We start from the raw sequence: 19,960 nt of genomic DNA, 5'->3' as shown, positions 1-19,960 counted from the left end.
GAAAGGCCAAGCGGTGTGTTCAAGAGATCCGAGTCCTCAACTCAGGTTGGCAACATGATAAAAGGACCATGTCCCAGGTCGTTCATCATCAGCTCCAGACTTGCAACCCACGGACATCATCCTCTCCAGAGTCAAGTCAATATCCCACAACAGAAGCAACCATGGCTGCTCGTGCGTTCCTCACTGCTGCCCTCTTGGGCACTGTAGCTCTTGCCGTTCCCATCGAGGAGAGGCAATCTTGCGGAGCCGTCTGGTAAGTAGGATATGCAGCTTGAACGAGGAAAGAATCTGATTGGTGACCAGGGCACAATGCGGCGGCCAAGGCTTCACCGGCCCAACGTGCTGTGCTTCTGGCAGCACTTGCGTCGTCAACAACGCTTATTACAGCCAGTGCTTGCCCGGCAGCGCCTCGTCCGCCAGCTCTGCTGCCGCTTCATCGACTGTTCGCTCTAGCTCTTCCGCAGTCGTTAGCCCTTCGCGAACCTCGACAACCGCCGGGGCCGGTACCACTACCACGCAGGCCGGAACTGCCACCACTAGCGCTCCCGCGGTCACCGGTGGTGCGACCTACACGGGCAACCCCTTTGCGGGAGTCAACCTCTGGGCCAACTCATACTATGCCTCCGAGATTACGACTTTGGCTATCCCGTCACTGAGCCCTGCTTTGCAGACGGCGGCTGCCGCCGTTGCCAAGGTCCCTACCTTCATGTGGATGTAAGTTATCTATGCTACGTACGTCGGTGTTGAAGGCCTCCTTTTGCTGACACCATCAAGGGACACTCGTGCCAAGATTCCCTTGGTTGACTCCACGCTGGCCGATATTCGCAAGGCCAACGCCGCTGGCGGCAACTACGCCGGCCAGTTCGTCGTCTACGATCTTCCCGACCGCGACTGCGCTGCTGCCGCCTCCAACGGCGAATACGCCATCGCTGACGGTGGTGTTGCCAAGTACAAGGAGTACATCGACGCCATACGCACTATGATTCTCAAGTACTCTGACATTCGCATTCTCCTGGTGATCGGTATGTGTCTTGTCTCGCACCCACCAAAATCTGCGTTTCCTAACTTTCTCGTCCAGAGCCTGATTCCCTGGCAAACTTGGTCACCAACCTCAACGTTGCCAAGTGCTCCGGTGCCCAGGCCGCCTACCTCGAGTGCACCAACTATGCCGTCACTCAGCTCAACCTGCCCAATGTCGCCATGTACCTTGATGGCGGCCACGCGGGTTGGTTAGGAGTAAGTTTTCACCGCGCCACGCTCCATACATGTTCTACTGATCTAATATACTTCTCCAGTGGGCTGCAAACTTGGGACCCGCCGCGAACATGTACGCAAAGGTCTACAAAGATGCCGGCAGCCCCAAGGCTCTCCGTGGAATCGTGACCAACGTGGCCAACTACAACGCATGGAGCGTTAGCTCCCCGCCTTCCTACACCTCAGGTAAGTCGTACCTATCCAGATTTCTAACGTTTCCGTATCTGACTGGCCTAGGCAACTCCAACTATGACGAGAAGCACTACGTCGAGGCTCTCCAGCCCCTTCTCGCGGCTCAGGGATGGGACGCTCACTTCATCGTTGACCAAGGCCGCTCTGGTAAGCAGCCCACTGGCCAGTTGGCTTGGGGTGACTGGTGCAATGCCATCGGCACCGGTTTTGGTCTCCGTCCCTCCACCAACACAGGCTCATCTCTTGTTGATTCTTTTGTCTGGGTGAAGCCTGGTGGTGAGAGTGACGGCACTTCCCTCACTACCGCCACTCGCTACGACTACAACTGCGGCAAGGAGGACGCTCTGAAGCCCGCTCCTGAGGCCGGAACTTGGTTCCAGGCCTACTTCGAGCAGCTCCTCGTAAACGCTAACCCTGCCTTCTAAGTGCTGTTCCAATTTCTTCTACAAATATGGCCCTGGGCTGCAGACGTCGCGTTCTATTTATCTTCGTGTATATATTTCACCTACTTAGAAGATGAATCTTTTATAAACTGTCGAACCCACTTGGCTCTCCTGCTCCGTGCTGCTCGGGTAGTCCGTCTTCAACCCGGAAGGACTATGCTTGCTGTGTGGGTCAACCACCGATCATAGAGAGGAAAGCATCGGAGCGCCGTGCCGGTGTCTTTTGGTCCGTCTAGGTCCCGAGATCTAGGACTGAACCCTGGGTACCTGAACTGGTACAAACTCGGTTGGCCTGATCGGAAAGACGCCGCTATAAAAAGCTCGCCCCTCAGCGCTTCCCCTCCCTTCTCTTTTCTTATGGTTCTTTCATGATAGCTCGATGCATCCGATTTCCTCTCAAATCACCCCCAACGTTCGATTACGCAGGCCGCCAAGTCTATATAGATGTGGATAGCCCTTCTCTTGGCCCTCCTCTTTACACTTACACTTATTTGGATGTTTTATCGCATTCCTTGGCCTCTCAAGGCCCCCCGCAAGCGACACAAGGAGAAGAAATCTGCAACGAAGGGAGGCATACCGGTAGCCCTCCCATCGGGTTCCGATGCAGAAGCCAAGACACAGGGGTTGTTCGCCGTATGAATTCCAAAAACCTTCTCGCTATATCTTCTGGATGTTCTATTCTGACTCGTTATCTGCGCAAAGAAACAGGATACGATTCTTGGCGGCCAAGAAGCCCAGCAACCCAGAGATACTAGCCTCCCAGAAGCGAGCAGCACAAACGAAGCCGATAATTCGGCCCCATCTTCCGGGGTCGCTAAGCACTCGATACGGTCTAAAATCCTAATGACAATCAAGACAAAGTTGAAAGGAAAGGGGAAGAGCAGTGGAGTGCCCTTGGATCCTCGATCCCCTCCCTTTCAACCCTTTACCTCTAGCGCAGGCATGAGGCCTTCGTGGCTAGATCCAGGAGAGGATACAAAGTTGGCAGATAGTGACCCTTACTCTGCCCGTTTACCGGTCATGACAGTAGATGGGACCGCCGTCTCGGGCTCTTCAACGCGACAAAGGTGGCAAGCCCCACAATTCAATATAAATAACGAATTGCCAACTCAATGGGTGACACCTCGACCTTTCGATCCTACTGCTGTCCAGCCATATCGGCCCACGCCAGAGGGCCCCGCGGAGGCGTTTGCTTACAACCACGGCACCGCCCCGGACAGGCTTCGAAAGCCATTATCAACACCCCTATTCTCGCCCTGCGTACCCCCATCTTTGCTCAGACCTTCCGACAACAACCAGCCAAACCTCTCGATAATCCAGGAATTCTCGTCTCCTAATCCGTCGTGCCAGGAAGAAGAAGAAGTGCTTCGACGCTTCATTAGGTTTGCAACGGGCCGTAGGTGTCCAAGATGCAAGCGTGGCGTCGCAATTGAGAGCAGCACCATCTTCCAACATGCCAGTGTCATTCTTCTAGGTCGAAAGACTATCGAATTGGGTAGCCATTATGGTAGATGCTCTTGTGGGATCTCATACTGTTTCGGCTGCTCCCGAATCGGAGATAATCTAAGGACGCCATTCGCCGGTTCCAAGTCGACCAAATGGTGCTGCCCCCCCTGGTCGACTTTTCCACATCTTTGCTCTCCTGTGCGGCCCGACCGCCCACGCTGCAAACCCGCGGGTCTCTATCTTTCAAGACTCCCAAGTGGACTCGATCGAGAAGCCCCCCAAAACCGAGAAAAAGTCCGGGTCGAGATTCAAGAGCTACTTCAAGACCAGCGATGACCAAGGCACATCTAAAGGAACGGGCTACGCAACGGGTAAGCTCGACAGAAAGAAAGAGAAGCCCGATGAACTCGCCTGTATTCGCCGCGAAGACCTTGAGAACAGCATGTTCCGGTTACCCAGGCTTTTCGCCGCGCTTTCGATAGCATGGCCTTCAACTTCCAACTACACTCAGTTTGATCGAAATCCTCCACCGTTGTTAATGGTCATGGCTCGCCGAAGCCCGCTGATGATCAGGATGGCAGAGCTTCTTCGGAATGATAACATGCAAGAGATTATGCGGCAACGAGTTCCATACCAAGCCCTCTTCGATTTCCTTCACGTGCTCTCAGCACACCCTGCTACAACCCCGCTAGTCTGTGATGTTCGAATCAGCTATCCTCTCGCCCGCACTCTACTCCCGGTCTGCTTCGGATATGGCCCTCTTCCAGTTTTAGACAGGTCGTCTAGCTCCAGTGACGATGGAAAGGGGAAGGGGAAAGCGGTGGAGCTTGAAGAGAAGCAGGACCAGCCTCAAGAAACGCTCAAGTCGTTAGTGAGTCTACTTTCTGCCTTGAGAGTCCAGGCGGAATCGGTGAAGCGACTCTACAAACCCAGCCCCGGGGATCTCTCCCAGACGATAGTCATGTGCGACCGTATTTGCGAGATCTCCCAACAACTCGAAGGAGAAACCCTCAAGAAAGACAAGAGGGAAGTGACTATTGACGAAGGAAGCAACCCTCCCTCTCTGACTTACTCACAATCGACCGTTTCGTCAGTGGCAGAATCACCCACCATTCCCGATGACAAGGAGGAGAGACTCACAGCTGCCCGGCAATGGCTCATCGAGAACAAGGTGCGGGAGATGGATTCCGAAAGATGGCAAAGTGACTTCAAGATTCCCATCCCAGACTCGGAGGCCACCGCCCACAGCCGTATGAAGAAGCTCGTGATGGAGCTCTCCATGCTGCGTACCACGCTCCCCGACGGCATCTTTGTTCGCCACGACGACACGCGGTTGGACGCCATGAAGGTCCTCATCGTCGGACCGGAAGGTACGCCGTATGAGAATGGGCTCTTCGAGTTTGATCTGTTCTGCCCTCTCGATTACCCAGAGAGGCCACCTAAGATGGTCTTCAGAACAACGTACAGCCGTCGAAAGTTCAACCCGAACCTATATTCAAATGGCCAAGGTACGAAAGCCCCCTTTGATTTCTCACCAGCACTATATTTTCATGGACCATTGCTAACTCTTTGCCAACAGTCTGCTTCTCCCTCCTCGGCACCTGGACAGGCAGCGCCACCGAGAATTGGGACCCCAAGAAGTCCACCCTCCTCCAGCTCCTCGTCTCCATCCATGCCATGATCTTCAGCCCGGACCCGGTCTGGAACGAACCCAACCAGGCCTTCTCCCCGGCAGCCTCGCTAGTTTACAAGACGGAGATGCGCGCCGACACCCTCATCTACGCCATGAGCCACTGGCTCTATCTGCGCAAGAACACCCACCCGGCCGCCGAGTATAACCCGTGGTTCGAGGTCGTGGCCCGCCACTTTGAGGTAAATTGGCGACGGATCCTCGAGACGGCCGAGATCTGGGCCGCGGAGGACCCGGGAAGCCAGCGCAAGGCCGAGAATGAGGTGGGCATGATCATGAGGGAGAGACGCTCCAAAGAGAGGTTTCCCTGCGGGATCCGGACGCTAAAGGGGCACTTTGCCGAGTGGGCTACTTCCGAGGAGGAGCTGGCGCTCGTGAGGCTTGGTCCCGAGGATGATGGCCCGATCTATACACCCGTAGGAATGCCCTTGGAAAATAGGCTTGATCTAGACTTTGACATGTCTCCGCCCATGTCTCCGCCCATGTCTGACGCCGACAGCGAAGACGAGTCCGATGGAGAGTTTAATCTACCACCAGCGAATAGCACGCCCAATGTACCGCCACCCGTATCTCACCCTCAACCGGAGTTTCACCCTTTCCTACCTTGTATTCCATAACTCCCTCTATCGTCCGTGGTTTCGATTCGTATTTGACATGTTCTCAAAGTTGGTCACTTGGACATGGAGACGATTTGGTGGCAATTAAGAGATGTTAAGCGCTGGTTGGATTGTAATAGTAGGCAAAGTCAAGTTCGGAACTTACCAGGAACACAGGAAATTCGGTAAAGGAATCTGCCAAATACAGGCTCTTTATAGGCCATAGTATGTGCCCTGTTGAGCACCTTCAAATAACACAATATACCCTATACCACAGATCTGAAGTAGCGTGAATCAATGACCAGATATCCCCGACGAGCTGAGTGGTGTGTTATGGTGTTCTTCGTGTGAGAGTTGAAGCCTGGCTTAGCAAAGGAGGGGAGCAAACATGACAGTATAATCAACCTGTGTCGGTATCAAGATGCTCAATCACCACGTCAACCTGTGATTAAGCTTCGAGTCCCTGCCATGAAGCTCTCCAATGCATCTATGTATGCCGGCAGACCTCACAATTGCCCCGCGCAACCTGCAGCAAACCGCCGGAAAGCCGGGGGCGCGTCTACTGGGTAAATGCTACATGGTCCATGGTCCATGCGCAAGCTTGCTGCGGGAGTTTTGGACAACAAGCTTGACCATGATACACAAATTGATAGAGGGGGCATCGCGAACCGCTTTTTCGGCATTATCACCGCAGCCGCTCGAAAACCTTGACAGCGCTTTACTGACGATCAGCAGAGTATCAAACTCGGGCGAATCCTGGGACGTGCCATGGGGGAATGCTCGTATCGCTAGCTGACCGCCCTTCGTCACGACTCAGTTGGCTCGACCCGGCAGCTAGCGACGTGCGCCTCAGTGCGGGCGACCCAGTCCTGAAGATAACAAGGCGTAAATTCATCAGAATGATCAGATTGAGAGAGATTAGCTGGGGAGGAGTTGTGGGCACACAAGCGAAACTGTTTCGAACTGACAACAACCTTGTTGATGCCCACCAGACACGACACAACGTCGCAAGCAAACACGGCTGACGTGCGGCTGGAGATGTTGGCTGCAGGGGCCCATCGAGGGCACTAAACGTGTCCCCGAAGCGATGATACACCTCAAAGTGTGCCACTTGTCAAGGAGCTGATGGGTGCGATTGCTGTCTGTACAGGGGTCCGAGCTTGATCCTCGGTGATAAATCAATGTCGGGCCCAAAGAATCGTAGCTTGTTGTCGACTCTGATTACTCGCCGACGTTCGAATCCATCAGCATAATACGCAAAAGCTCCATCGTCTCTCGAAGCTGCTCACCGACCTGAGCGAGCTTCATTCCGAACAAGCCTTGACTGTAGATAGGGCCCCCAAGATTGTGTAACCAAACTGCGGGATACCACGTGGAGGAGGGACTCGGACCGTTTGAGTGGGTGGCCGTTTGTCCCGGCTTCCCAACGCGTACGGTGTACCGTGGTGATTGCTCCAGTCAAATATTTGGAGCAACTTGAAGCTCCAGCGATGCCATGACTCGAGTCTCTGGTGTCCGTTCTGGACCTGTTGGATAAGCCGCATGCATACAGCTTTCCGAGTCGAAAAACCACAAAGCTTCGTAGGGATATTCGGTATAAGCATGAAGTCTATATGGGAGTCATGGGACGGGATTGTCCGGAAACGATCTTGATTGGGACCAGCATGCTTAGTGAAACCCGACGATGGAAACCTTCACTCAACCAGGCCGGCCTGGCAGATTGTGATGTCCGAGAACGCTCTAAGGCCGAATGATTAGGGAGATGAGGAGTGATTGACAGGCTCCCAAAGGTCAATCCCATGGCCTGATTCATGAAAAGTCTGCTGGGTGACTGTCACGATTCATTGGAAACATATTTCGAAATGAAGCTTCAGAAAGACCAAGATACTGCAAAGTCAAATCCTCCACGGCAGGCAACAGTCGACAACGGCAGCGATATGGTTGGCCACATTGGTGATAGGAACGTGTCGTCCGTTGAGAACCCATGTGGTCCACGAGTTCCAGGTGAAGTTTAGCGGCCAGACAAGGGTGCGTCTGCCACGTGCGGTGCATGCAGCAGCAAGGTACAAGTCGATGGAGGACGGGGGATGAGGGGAAACAGCCATTGGCGTGTTTGGTCAGGCCAGAGTCGCATCGAAAGTGGTCTGAGAAGTTGAGTCTAGTGGTGATGATGGCGCGAGAAGGTGGCCAATATGAAAACGATACCTAGCCCATCCGAATCGCTGAGACGAGCCTCGTGTGCCTACATCTCAGACAATGATTGCCATTCCCGTGCAGTAGGCAGGTCGAGAAACACGAGGGGATCGATCATAGTATGATGGAACTGCCGGAGGTGGCTGGTCTCGCAAGATGCCGATCGACAGGATTCAAGTCTAACAAGCGTAATCGCCATTACTTGACCGTTTTCAATCATGCCTTGTGGTCATGGAGCTCGTCGGTCCCGAAGCCAAGCCATCATGAGCGCCATATCCAAGATGGAGACCCCGCTTGTGAGGAGCTAAGCTTGGTGCCCGAGGGCGCTGACGTTGGCGGCACTAATACGGTGTCACACAGTCGACGGAGCCGGGAGTACTGCTCAGTCTGTTTGTAGGTGTCCGTAATTATCCTCTGGACTTGCCGCCCCAAGGCGCGAGGGTGATGATATCCATGATAGGACTTTGACGGGGGTTCTCAGGGTTTTTGGGCCTGTCCAGGCCAAGAGGATCGGCATTGACTTCAAACACGAAAGTGGACGAGGGCGAGAAAGAACTTAGGTACGACTAGGCCGAATCGAAAAACAATCGCAACATCAAAAGCCACCGGCTGTTTGACAGTGGCCGAGACAGGACAGGCTGGCTGGTGGTTGGCTGAGCCTGCACGTACGGCCGGCGGTATCAGTCAGTGGGCGTCAGTTCGTACGATTCCGCCGGTAGCTCGAAGCCAAATTCTCGCAATTTAAAACCATGGTCCAACTTTTTGGTGAGAGAGAGCTGCTGCTTAGTTCTGTCACTAGACGGATGCGATGCCGATTTCGTGTCCCAAGGACTCTGGGCGTAGGTAGGCCATTCGCAGGCCCGACTTGAGGGGGAGGCCCGGACTCAATCGATGCAGTAAGTGACACGTGGAATTGGCGATGCGTTCCTGGACAAGTGCCTTTGAGGTGCCCAAGTACCTTATAATGGTGAGGTCGAGGGGGCAGCCGAGGCGGAGTCTGGAGAGTGCGGTATTGATTTGCCTGTCGTTGGTCTAATGGTTGTTCGGAGGGGCTCTCGGGCCCCTCGGAAAGCCATTCAAAAGGTTGGAACTAAAGGCTGCTTGCAACGCGAAAAGAGGTGTGACGGACGGACCGTAATTATTGCTATGTGAGTGCTCACGGTTGGACCGCGACTGTTAGACGCGTGGTGATCGGCTCGAGTGGGCAGCGTTTTGCCGTTTGGTTTCTCGTTCGAAATCGGTAATCACGATCCCTGTGCATCTGGCCCCTTTCCTCCCAGACTCGAGTTGATCATATTCGCCTGAGCGGCACCTCTAGCAAGCCTCCCTGTGCGCCAGTGTATTGTGGCTCCGTACCCCTGTGGGAATTCCACCCCTTCGTGGACGGTGGACAAGACTCGGCCGTTGGCCAGTAGGCTGCTTACAGGTTGAGGAGGCGAAGAAGATTGGCAAATCGGGTAGAGCGGTGGTTTGATAAAGAATGGGACGTGGTGAAGGTATGGTACCGGTAGAAGACTTGAAGGCGGCGGCGAGGGCGGCTGGTTTTGGCAAGCGAGTTGACTGCATTCTGTCAGTGTTTCTTTGATTGGCACACATGTTTCTTCAGCTGTTGGCCTGCAGGTCGACGCAAGCGGTCGAAAAGAGAAGACTGGTGGTCAAGTCAGACCGGTGGGCGGAGGCGACGACGATAACCCAAGGGCCAAGGCAAGGCGAGGCCAAGGATCCAGTCAATGGGCGATTTTTCTTCGGAATAATGCAGAGATTGAACAGGGGAAGCCTTGAACAGTCTGTGCCGTGCCGACGCCAGGTTGGCCCTGGAGGGAAGCGGGATGTTTCTGCATTGCATGGGATGTGGGATTGAGATTTCTCCCGATGCTGTCTGGTTGAAGTCAAGGTTTGTGGGCGAGATGGAAGAAACAAGAGATCCGACGTGAAAAGAAGGGACGGCAACCATTGCAGTACATCACTGTGTACCTACTTTGAAGTAAGTTAGGTACCACGGAGGCCACGGAGACGGGAGAGGAAAGTGCAGCGTATTTAGGTTGAACTTGGTGTGTCATGATGAGGGAAGGAACCTAGCCTAGGCCTGCCATGGTTTACCTCTCTCCCGGTCATGTCATTGTTCGCGTTGTATGAGTGAGAGTGAGACTGAGACTGAGCGTGAGATCAAGAATGAGACTCATAGTGAGCTGAGACGCGCCTCAACTGCTCTGCACCACACGAATAGTTTGAAAGGGTGCAGCGAGTTACCTCATCTACCGGTAGTCTTGTTACTCCTACCGGTATCCATACATTATTTTGCATTTCAATGCGTACGAACATCTGTTTTTTATCGAGGTCATCACTTTGTAGAATTAGAGGGCCGCCGCACCAAGCTATTCGCAGGCTCAACCTGGTTGACTGATTTCGGTACGCTGGAACATGATACTCTCATATGTGTTGTCTTATGCACAGCTCATGACCTCTGACTCTTCTGCGGCCCGTGTAAACATGATTCGGAAGATGCTATGAAGGGGGGCGCCCCGGAGAGCGTCTTGTCTTGCAGAGAGGCGTTGAATACCTAAATAGACCACGGGTATTATACCAATCTAGTAGATGAGTGCCGCAATGCAAGTATGAGCGAAGCTGCAGCGCATATTATGATGCGATGCGATGCGCTGTGATGTGATGCTCTCATGCCCAGCTACTGCGTATCTATATCGCAGAAAGACGTATCTGCCTGCATCTCTCTCGCAGACTCACAGTCGCGGTACACGTCTCACGTTGTTGATCGGGCAAAACGGCCATGAGAGACATGGATTGGCCCTGCTGTCAGGCTCACTCAACACCCCTCGCCGTGCCTGAGAGTGGGGGAATGCATGAGAGAGGTCAATTTTCATTCGTTGGTGAAGGAGGACCAACCCCCTGTCGCTTCCTCCCCTCCTGATGACCTGATCCCTGTTCTGCACATGGCTGCTTCCTCCTTTCTGCTTAGCCCATCTCAAGTGACAGTAGCGCAGGTGCTTCTGCTGCAGGTGCAAGTCGGAAGTCCAGCATTCTTTCCTCCAGTAATCCGTACGTACCTAGGTATCTACGCAGTATCTATCTGTAGACCAGTCAACCTGAAGCAGTCACAAGTGCCATTCTCCTCCCTATTGATGGTGACTTCCTGCCGTGCTTTCTACATACATAATCGATTTGGGGTGAAGGCGCCCCTTCTGAAATACCTACGTACCTACCTGAGGTAGGCCCTGCCTCCCTCTCTGGGCCCCCTTTTCGAGGTACCTAAGGTAGGTAGGTACCTGTGTCATGTACTATCTCCGTGCCTGCCTCTAGGTGCCTTAAGGTACCTTATCAACCTGACATCCGACGATCATCACCTCGAATCATTGCGCACCTGAAGTCTCAGAGGGAAAGTGCAGGGAGTACGCATCTACTTGCCGTGCTTTCCAGGTGCCGTGCACGGAGCCTGAGGGGGATGAGAGTGAACAGTCAAGGTAGGCCAGGAGAGAAAGAGGTACCTACCTTACCTTACCTACCTTACCGTACGTACTCCTGTCAGGTACCTCCGGCTGGGCACTAAATGGTGAGAGGTGAGAGGTCAGAGGCAAGGAGAGAAAGTGTGCCTGGCCTGGCCTAGCCCGCCTGCCCGCCTTCTCCAGGTGGCCTTGCTTAGCGCGTCCCAGGCTCCGTCCACTCCCGGCCTCCGTCTCTCAGTCCAGTCCCAAACCCCCAGGTCGGGCAGGCGCACTACACTAAGGTACTCCGTACAGGATCCTGTCCAGGAGAAGACGTGGAAAGTGCAAAGGGCAGCAAGAAAAAACAGGCAGGCGCAGATCCACAGCAGTGTGCCTGCCTGATATTATTTCCGTGCTCCCCTCCTGCCGCGACTTCCCAATCTGCATCTGGACCCGTCCTCCGTCCTCCGTTCTCCTCTTCGTCTTCCCTCCTCCCAATTAACCCAGTCCCTCCTCCGTCATCAATCAACCACTCGCTCCCTTTTTTCTGCTTTTTTTTCTGGACCACCGCAAAGGTTCAACGTCCACGATACTACCTCAAGGCTCAATCCCCCCGGTGCAGACCCATCGATCGTCCCCCCCGACCGACAAGTTCGCCTCCATCTCGCCTCCGTGTAGAGTAGACAACTTCGCTCCTCTCGAGACACCAACCCGCCAACCAAGGACCTAGCACAAAGCCTGCAGGTCCCTGATTTTCCGCAATCCTGCTCTCCCAGTGACCTCACAGAGCTCGCCAAACTTGACTTGCAACCGCTGTTCCATTCAATCTTTTGACGCCAACGGTCCAACCCACACGCGCCCACACGCATACCCCCGAAGCGAACGGAGGACGCACCAAGGAACGACTGAAGTCGCTCACGGCCGCCCTCACCTTCACGGTTCACGGCCACGTCCACCGGAGACCGCTCCCTTCCTACCGCACCCACTGCCGCTGCCGCTACCGCTGCCTCTGCCGCAAAGAGCACCGTGTCCAGCAGCAATCCTGCACCTCACTGCAGTCATCCCAATCTGCCAAAATCCAATCCAGTGCCAATTCCCTTTCGCCCTGTTCGGCTCGCCTGCTTGCCTGGTCCGACAGTCGTGAAGCAAGCCCCGGCCTGTGGAAACTCGAACCATAGTTGAGACTGGACGGCCACATCGACACGAACCTTTTTTACGCAGGGATCTCGCCAAACCCAAAAAAAAAATCAACACAATGCCTACCTCGCTCGATTCTTCTCGTCCCATCATGGCTCCCTCTGTACGTTTGTTTCTCTCCTGATGTTGCCTTTTTTCGCCCTAACTGCCCTACCTGCATCTGTCTTGCGTCTGTTCTCACCTGCTTCGCCTCGCTCGCAACCGCCCCTGTGCCCTTTTTTGCACTTGGACACCGCAAATCCCGGTCCTCCCCCCCAAGCTACCCACCTATCCGATCTTGTTTGCCTTTCGACCCGTTCCTATCCAATCCTATTACTACCTACCTCTCGCCGACCCTCCCTCGTTCACTTGAATCCTCCATCTGTGCCGTCCTCTTCAACCAAAGACCAAAATGACCGCAGTACTAACAGAAACCCCCCCTCAGGTGCGTACCTCTGTGCGATACAGCACATATAGCATGGCGCCCTCATTTGCCAACACCATTCAGACAAACGATTCGGCTCACGCCGAGATCACCGACATCGCTGTTGGCCTCGACCGCATGGAGAACAAGGCCCTCAGCTCTCAAAGGGTTACTCTGAGCGAGGAGAAGAGCGCAAACCTGAGCAAGCTAGCTCTGGGTGCCAAGTTGGAACGCGCGCTGGACAGGAGAATGAGCAGCCAGGATGCCGTCATGCGTCCGCGCGGCAAGACCTTGAACGAGAAGCCTGCTCAGGCTGCGTAGGAGACTGTCGAGCAACCTTTGACCTCGAAGAATTGGCCGTGGCAGGCCATGTTTACCGCACAACCCAAACAAACACAATAATCGGAACCAGACCGTCACGGGCCATCTGCCACACGAACACGGAACGACAGGAGTGGGATTCGCACCTAATGCTGTCCGGCTAGACAGCTCGCTGTAGCCGCGGACTCCATCGTACAACATTGCCCACGACGAGACGCGGCAGACGATACACCTTTGAGTGGATATACGGAGGGACAATGGATATGGGATTCGGATTGAGAATTGGGCATGGGGCCGTCGTGGAAACAGACAAGTTGTGACAAGTTGTGAAGAGTGATTTTGGTTTGTTGGGATATCCAGAGGATGACTGGAGCGCCAACGTCGCAATGATGGCATCCCATGCATAGTGTTTAAATGGTTTATTGCGATGCTCCGGCTGCGTTTACATATTTCCTACCCAGAGACGCATTACTCGCTGAGTCTATCTCAAGAGACTTGGGATCATGGTATGGGGGTTTCCTATAACGAAACTGGGATGTTCAGGTAGTGGTACCTATGGTATACTAGAAATGCTCAATGACCCAACCCACCCATATGTTCTCTGATTTCCAGCCTGATGTGTTTGTTCGGCGCGAGTGTCGCAAATGATGGATGCCGCATTGCTGACAAAGTTTGTAGTGGCTAGTAACAAACAAGCCTGTATCAAAAAATGAGACAACCTGCGCCAAAGAACAATCACAAATTCCTAGGGACTCTTCAAGCCGCCAAACCATTGCGTCTACCCGGGCTTTCCATCTCCATGCGCCAGGCGGCTCTCTCATGGGTCTCATGCACAGCCAAAGCAGGCCCGAGACTGCTTGGCCAGGTTCTTTGCCCCTCATTCCCCCGTCACCCGTTCTAGAACTACAAGCTGCCATACCCATATATCTGTGTATGAACATCCTTGAGTGCTTTGAGTGGAATGGCTCTTTACTCCCTCGGCGCTCGTATAGAACATGACCCCCCCTTTTTTGATAGAAATCATACGTCTTTTCTTAGACTTACGCCTTCTCCAAACGGGCCTCAATCTCCTTGTACTGCGCAACGAGCTCGCCCTCCTCGCCCTCATACTCAAGAGCCTTGCCAACCCACTCCCTCGCCTCCTCCAACCTGCCCATCTCCATCAGACACTTTCCACGGCGCCACCACGCCTTTGCGTTGCCGACCTTGCGCGCCTCGACGCTAGCCTCGGCGTCAACAGACCCCTCTGCCCACTGCTGCAGCGCCATGTGCGCCTGCGCCCTGTTGGCGTACAAACCCGAAACCTCCTCGCGGACGAGCTGAGAGGGTTCCCAGAGCGGACGGGTGAGGGCCATTTGCAGGCCCAGAGTGTAGAACTTGATGGCGTCGCCGTACTTCTTCTTGTGGAACTCTGCGTTGCCGCTGTCGCGGAGCTTGGCGACTTGGGCGGAGCGTTTGGGGTTCACGGGCATGGGCGGCGGGGGCACGCCGTGCTGGGTTGTTGTGTCGGAGGTGATGAGGGAGCGGTGGAGGGCGTTTAGTTGGGAGAGCTCGGCGGCGAGGGCGCGCGAGGAGGAGGTTGAGGAGAGAGATTTGGATTGGGGGTCTAGTTGAAGGGGGAGGAGGTCGAAGTGCGTGAGGTCTGTCATGTTGGGCGGTAGTTGTGTGGTTGTGTAGATGTGGTGATGTTGGATTACTTTGTCTGTGTCGTCGCAAGGTCGCACGGGTTCGTCAGTTATGCCTGTGGTACTGGGAGTATTCGGGTGGCCGCGTCCGGGTATCGTGAAGTGGTAGGGAGTGACGGATGTGAGGAGGGCTGCGATCGCGAACGAGGTGTTGTTGCGAGGGTTGCTTCGAGATGGTGGTTTATTGCCAGCTGTCGATCCGGGGGTCCAAGGTGGCCGGCCGAGCCTTTGGCACATGGAATTAGAGGACACTTCTCTGGAGGTCGTCCTTATCGGGTCCGGGCGCGCCATCACGTGCTGATAGCATAAGGCAAGGTGAGGTGGGTCTACCTTGATGACCGAGGCCCGCCTTCTTCACCTTCTTCACCTTGCTCACCTCGCTCACCTTGAGCCTCAGTAACAAGAACACTGAGGATTTGGGACTGTCTCTCTCGGCCGAGAAGTTGTCTTCCGTTTCGCCTGCAGGCTTACTCATGGGTGAAGTCGACTTTGGCTGTGTTTGTGGGCAAATTACAGTTGTGCCTAGTCTGGGGTCCATCCCAGACCGAGAGTTCTGAGTTACTCGGGGAGCTTTGCGGTCACCTCCATTCTGCCTGGCAGCATTTATAAAAAGTGTTCTTCTTTTCTCGTTATGGGTATCTTTAATGTTGAATGAAACCGTTTTACCTTCCATGTTGAAAGAAAGTTCGCGATGATGGATCCAGATGGGCCATCGAGCTCACCAGCCCGCCCTCCCCCTCACCCTTTCCTTGTCCCTTTCCCCTTCCAGTCCTCCAGTCTAGCCAAGGAGCCAAGGCTCCCATCGAACTTCTCTAATCATCCTCGTAGGACTGACCTTAGATATTGTCACTTCTAGGCATAGTAAGACGTGTTCAGACCCTTCTCAACCGCCGCAATCTGCAACGCCAGTGGCAAGGAGAACTGTCGACACATCATGAAGCTGCCAGTCATGTACCAGAAACCAGGCACTCCAGTGGCTCGCCACCACTACACAATAGTCAGCATAACTCTTCCAAGCATTCGCATCATTAGACTTACACCTGAGCGTTCCTGCTCGGCATCCAAGTTCGCGAACCCATCTAGCCTCTGAACAACATCCGTCCCAAGCAGTTTCTCGACTGTAGTGATGTTCTGCTCGAAACCCGTCGCGAGCACCACCACATCCGCCTCGAGCTTTGTACCGTTTGCCAAGACTAGGCCATCCGCTTGGAACTCCTTTATACCCTCCTCACACCTCTGGATCCGAATCTTGCCGTCAATGATCATCTGGTTCGCCCCCTGGTCGATGTAATACTGCCCGCCCTTGATAAGCTGGTAGTCCGCCAACCCATACCCGTCTTCGCCCTCCTTAATCACCAACCCAGCCTTCTTCAACCCATCGTGCACCGTCTTGTCATTTTTGGCCATGGCCTGCGTCAACCCGATGCTCATCCTGCGTATCAGTGCCAGCGGGATAGCATTGCCCACAATGTCTGCTTCCTCAGTACTCAGACCCGGAATTGTCCAGAGTGAGAGCATGAAGTTCTCCCACGACTCGCGCGAGATGGAAAAGATTGGATGTCGCTGCACCATTGTCACCTCCTTGGCCCCATGCGTGACAAAGTCGGCTGAGATATCGTGGCCGCTGGTGGCACAGCCGACGACGACAACCTTCTTATTCGTTACATCCGGGATCTTGGCGGCAGTCTTGTGGTACTTTGAGTGATAGATTTGCCCCCTGAACATCTCTTGACCTGAGAAGTGAGGGATCTTGGGCTGGTCGCCGTACACGCCCGTGGCCAAGACCACATGCCGCGCCGACAACGTCCGTGTTCCCTCAGGCGTGCGAACCTCGACACGGTATCTCTTCTTCTCTTCATCATATGTAGCCTTTGCGACTTCCGTGTTGAAGGCGATGTCGAGTCCCATCAGCTGGCCGTAGTGCTCCATGAACTCGGCAACCTTGTCGCCCGTCAGGAACCGTAGCCAGGTCTCGGGGATCTTCATGAACGCCCAATGATCGGTGTAGGTCGGCGTATGCAGCGTGACGCTTTGGTATCGTTCTCGCCAAGAGTCACCAAGGCGTGCGCTGCGTTCTACGAGGCGAGTTTTGATGCCCATGTGTTGGAGGCGTGCGCCGAGCATCAGGCCGGCTTGGGCTGTTTGGTGTGTCTTGTGTTAGCGAGAGAAGAAGATGGAAAGCTGAGTATGAAGACTGACCTGCGCCGACAATCAGAACCTGCAGGTCTTCCTCGGGCTCTGCATGGGCGTGTCCATTGATGCCGTTGACTCGGTTGACCCCGTTGACACCATTAGTGACGGGCGCCTTTGGCGTCGGAACCGAAGCCGCCTGCCGTGCCTCGACTTCCTTCTGGAAATCGAGTTTCTCCAACTGCGTAAAGACAGTCCATGCCTTCCACTCGTCTTTGCTAGTGTTGCCTAGCTTGAGCAACCCCTTTCCTTCGCCATGCGGCGTCCGGAAGGTGAAGCCAGTTTGGATCCAGACCATGCCGTCAAAGTCGAGGAGCAATGGCTTCAACCCGCCAAGCTTGTTGGTCTGCAGCTCAGAGAGACCATGGTTTGCTGAGGCTAGGTACTTTTTGATGTTGTCTTGGCCTTGCTTGCAGGTGAAATCCCATGAAAGGCCGACGATGTCTCTCCACCAGCAGTCGTCGATGAACAAGTCGGAGATGTCGCTGAAAGACTTTTCGGCGAACCGCTTCTCGAGTTTGGAGAGCCATTCACTGGAAATCCTTTCCGCGTCAACTTCGTCCTTCTTAACGCCTTCTTGTAAGGTCAAGGCCGGGATTTCGGGGAGCTTGAAGCCGTCCATTTTTGTGAACTGTGCAGTGCCAAATACCGAATATTGAACAGCTTAGCGACTTGATTGACATTGACAGGATCGTATCAAATGCCTCGGGAAAAGAGAAATCAAGGCTAAAAGCCCATGTAAGTCAGATTTGGTAGGGAAGGACAAGGGTGTGGGAGCCTTTACTCGTGATCTCCAAACGTTGGGGAGATAGCGTCAGATAGCGTACCCGTCATCCATCAACCCACTTGGCAAATTCCCATCTCACCCACCATACCCCAAAATGTCAATGGGCAACCACTCAAATCGAGATGCGAAACGATTTCGTCCTCTTTTGTTCGGACCATCCCCACGGGTGGATCTGGCCAAGGTATCATTGAGGTTCCCCATCTCTGTAACCTTACATTATTGCCAAGAAAGCCTGTTGCTGAAGATGACCGTACAACAGGCTGTTTTTACTCTTTAAGCTTTGAAGGAAGGATGGAATTGATGGATTAGATCATCTTATCTGATCATACCCCACCTTTCTATTCGCGCAGATCGGCATTGTCGTCCCAATCAAGACACAGTGAGCTGCTTCGGCTGGGGTGGGATCAATAACATGCGCGGAGTGAACCCGCGAGTGTCACAATATGCGCGGGAAACGCTGTAGGATTTCACCCTAGCTAAGTTTCTAAGCGGGATGAATACGAGGTCTGACGAATGTCCAACGAGGGGCTTTTGTCGCTAAAACAGCACGTTAGCCAAGGTGAAAAATTGCGATGTTGCATGATTATTAAGAAGCTACTGTACTTGAAGGATCCATGCTGGTCAAAGTCAACCACGAATTGGACCACGTGCGGTCTTCATTCTTTGGAATACTTCAGCAGCAACACCCAAAGTTCGGGTTCTAGGTAAGGTAATGTCAGATTTCATTTCTTTACTTCATGGGAAACCTCCCAGTGCTTAATATGTTACACCCTTATCATCTAAAAGACGGGTTCGCTTGCTAGTGCCAAGCTCATCGTCAGCACAGCGTTCCGTGACATACAAGCCTCGGGCCACAATTCCGAGGAGATCAAGCATTGCTTGGCTCTTTGATCCACCAGCCATAAAGAATGGGTCTATCGGCAGCTTGCCGACGCGTGGACAATCCAGAAAAGTACGGGTGTCCAAGACGAGTGACACCCATATTTTGGCAAAAGCACATGTTCAGATTCTTGAATGCAAAAGCTTAAGTTTGGCTCAGAGTTTTATCAAAGTTCGTCGACAATCTTGGTATTCGGGATTACAATTTTACGAGAGATGAGAACATATCAAGAAGTAAGGTAAAGAATCTGGGTTCTAGGTTCCGAAGGACTCCCTCGCAGGATACAAATGGTCATTGATTGGTCAACATCCCCCAACATTGCTGGTGATGAATAGAAAAGCTAATAAACACGCCAATACGCAACCCTGATGGTAACATATGGGAGCAGCAGAGACCTAATGACGAAAACTCCCCTTTCATAGCTTCGTATTTCGGTGTATGAACAGTCTTGTCATGGACTGAACGCGAAACAAGTCCGAGCCAAGCCCAGCCATTCCTTCTAGAAGTAAAGTGTGTAAAGCTTCTCCGGTGTGAGAAGTTTTCTGCCGACAGTTAAAGAATTACTGCAAACGAGTTATCAATCCAGTGATTGATACTACCCTCCATGAAGGAACATCAAGGTTGTCATGCAACATCAATTTATTGGTGATGCTATGGGCTAGTCCGTCTTGACTACCGGGCATGATAAGTAACCAACTAAGCTACGAGTCGGACATTTTTACTTAAACTTACTTATATACCTCTTGACTAAGGCTGGGCTTCCTGAGGAGCAGGTGTACTAGTTGTCACCCTTGCGACCTTGCGCTGCTTAAGCTAGTCCTTCACAGCCGGGGCCCCAGCATGCTGCACTCACAATATAATACTTGCGATGATCCTCGTATAACTCCGAAGGTGCGTTTTGGTACAAGTTGGTGTCATATTCAAGAGTTTTAGGCTCACCGTGGGTAAAGAGAATTTACCTACCTCGGACAAAGTACGTTTCATCCATTTGTGCCACGATTTGCTTTTCGGAACGCTGCTGCCTATCAAAATCTAGCATATAGAATTTACATCCCTTATTTAAACTGCGAGAGTTGTTCCATCACATCAATAGACTGTCATTAATTCCTTCCCGTCACAGGTGCAACACTCGCCACCTACTCCTTCCGAACTCGCTAGCCCAGCTCTACGGTCTACCTCGGTGAGCTCGCCACAAGTGAGGGCCTCATACATACTTTATGACTTGCTTCAACCATCAATTTCACCC

General features: G+C 53.4%; 6 protein-coding genes across 6 annotated transcripts; 3 read left to right on the top strand and 3 right to left on the bottom strand.

The window, feature by feature from the left end:
- Window positions 1–161: 161 nt before the first annotated feature.
- Window positions 162–1,871, top strand: CCOS01_08081 (glycosyl hydrolase family 6; the record flags this gene model as incomplete). Its single annotated transcript, XM_060456243.1, has 6 exons — window positions 162–253; window positions 304–714; window positions 775–1,022; window positions 1,079–1,236; window positions 1,296–1,440; window positions 1,492–1,871. 6 exons carry the CDS (start codon window positions 162–164, stop codon window positions 1,869–1,871), a joined length of 1,434 nt encoding a protein of 477 aa, XP_060312517.1.
- Window positions 1,872–3,001: 1,130 nt separating this feature from the next.
- On the top strand, window positions 3,002–5,642 carry CCOS01_08080 (ubiquitin-conjugating enzyme; the record flags this gene model as incomplete). Its single annotated transcript, XM_060456242.1, has 3 exons — window positions 3,002–3,035; window positions 3,584–4,843; window positions 4,915–5,642. The coding sequence occupies 3 exons, from the start codon at window positions 3,002–3,004 to the stop codon at window positions 5,640–5,642; spliced, it is 2,022 nt and encodes a 673-aa protein (XP_060312516.1).
- Window positions 5,643–9,474: 3,832 nt separating this feature from the next.
- Window positions 9,475–9,660, bottom strand: CCOS01_08079 (uncharacterized protein; the record flags this gene model as incomplete). The annotated part of the gene is made up of 1 exon (XM_060456241.1): window positions 9,475–9,660. The coding sequence occupies one exon, from the start codon at window positions 9,658–9,660 to the stop codon at window positions 9,475–9,477; it is 186 nt and encodes a 61-aa protein (XP_060312515.1).
- A 2,846-nt stretch (window positions 9,661–12,506) lies between these two features.
- Window positions 12,507–13,172, top strand: CCOS01_08078 (uncharacterized protein; the record flags this gene model as incomplete). The annotated part of the gene is made up of 2 exons (XM_060456240.1): window positions 12,507–12,551; window positions 12,873–13,172. 2 exons carry the CDS (start codon window positions 12,507–12,509, stop codon window positions 13,170–13,172), a joined length of 345 nt encoding a protein of 114 aa, XP_060312514.1.
- A 1,040-nt stretch (window positions 13,173–14,212) lies between these two features.
- On the bottom strand, window positions 14,213–15,148 carry CCOS01_08077 (tetratricopeptide; the record flags this gene model as incomplete). The annotated part of the gene is made up of 1 exon (XM_060456239.1): window positions 14,213–15,148. The coding sequence occupies one exon, from the start codon at window positions 15,146–15,148 to the stop codon at window positions 14,213–14,215; it is 936 nt and encodes a 311-aa protein (XP_060312513.1).
- A 561-nt stretch (window positions 15,149–15,709) lies between these two features.
- Window positions 15,710–17,669, bottom strand: CCOS01_08076 (flavin-containing monooxygenase; the record flags this gene model as incomplete). Its single annotated transcript, XM_060456238.1, has 3 exons — window positions 15,710–15,844; window positions 15,896–16,995; window positions 17,057–17,669. 3 exons carry the CDS (start codon window positions 17,667–17,669, stop codon window positions 15,710–15,712), a joined length of 1,848 nt encoding a protein of 615 aa, XP_060312512.1.
- Between the last annotated feature and the right edge of the window lie 2,291 nt (window positions 17,670–19,960).

This window comes from Colletotrichum costaricense (assembly GCF_030867565.1).
Source record: "Colletotrichum costaricense strain IMI 309622 chromosome Unknown Scaffold_8.1, whole genome shotgun sequence".
Lineage (NCBI taxonomy): Eukaryota > Fungi > Ascomycota > Sordariomycetes > Glomerellales > Glomerellaceae > Colletotrichum > Colletotrichum costaricense.
The sequence above is the reverse complement of the archived record's forward strand: the minus strand, read 5'-3'. Positions and strand labels throughout refer to the sequence as shown.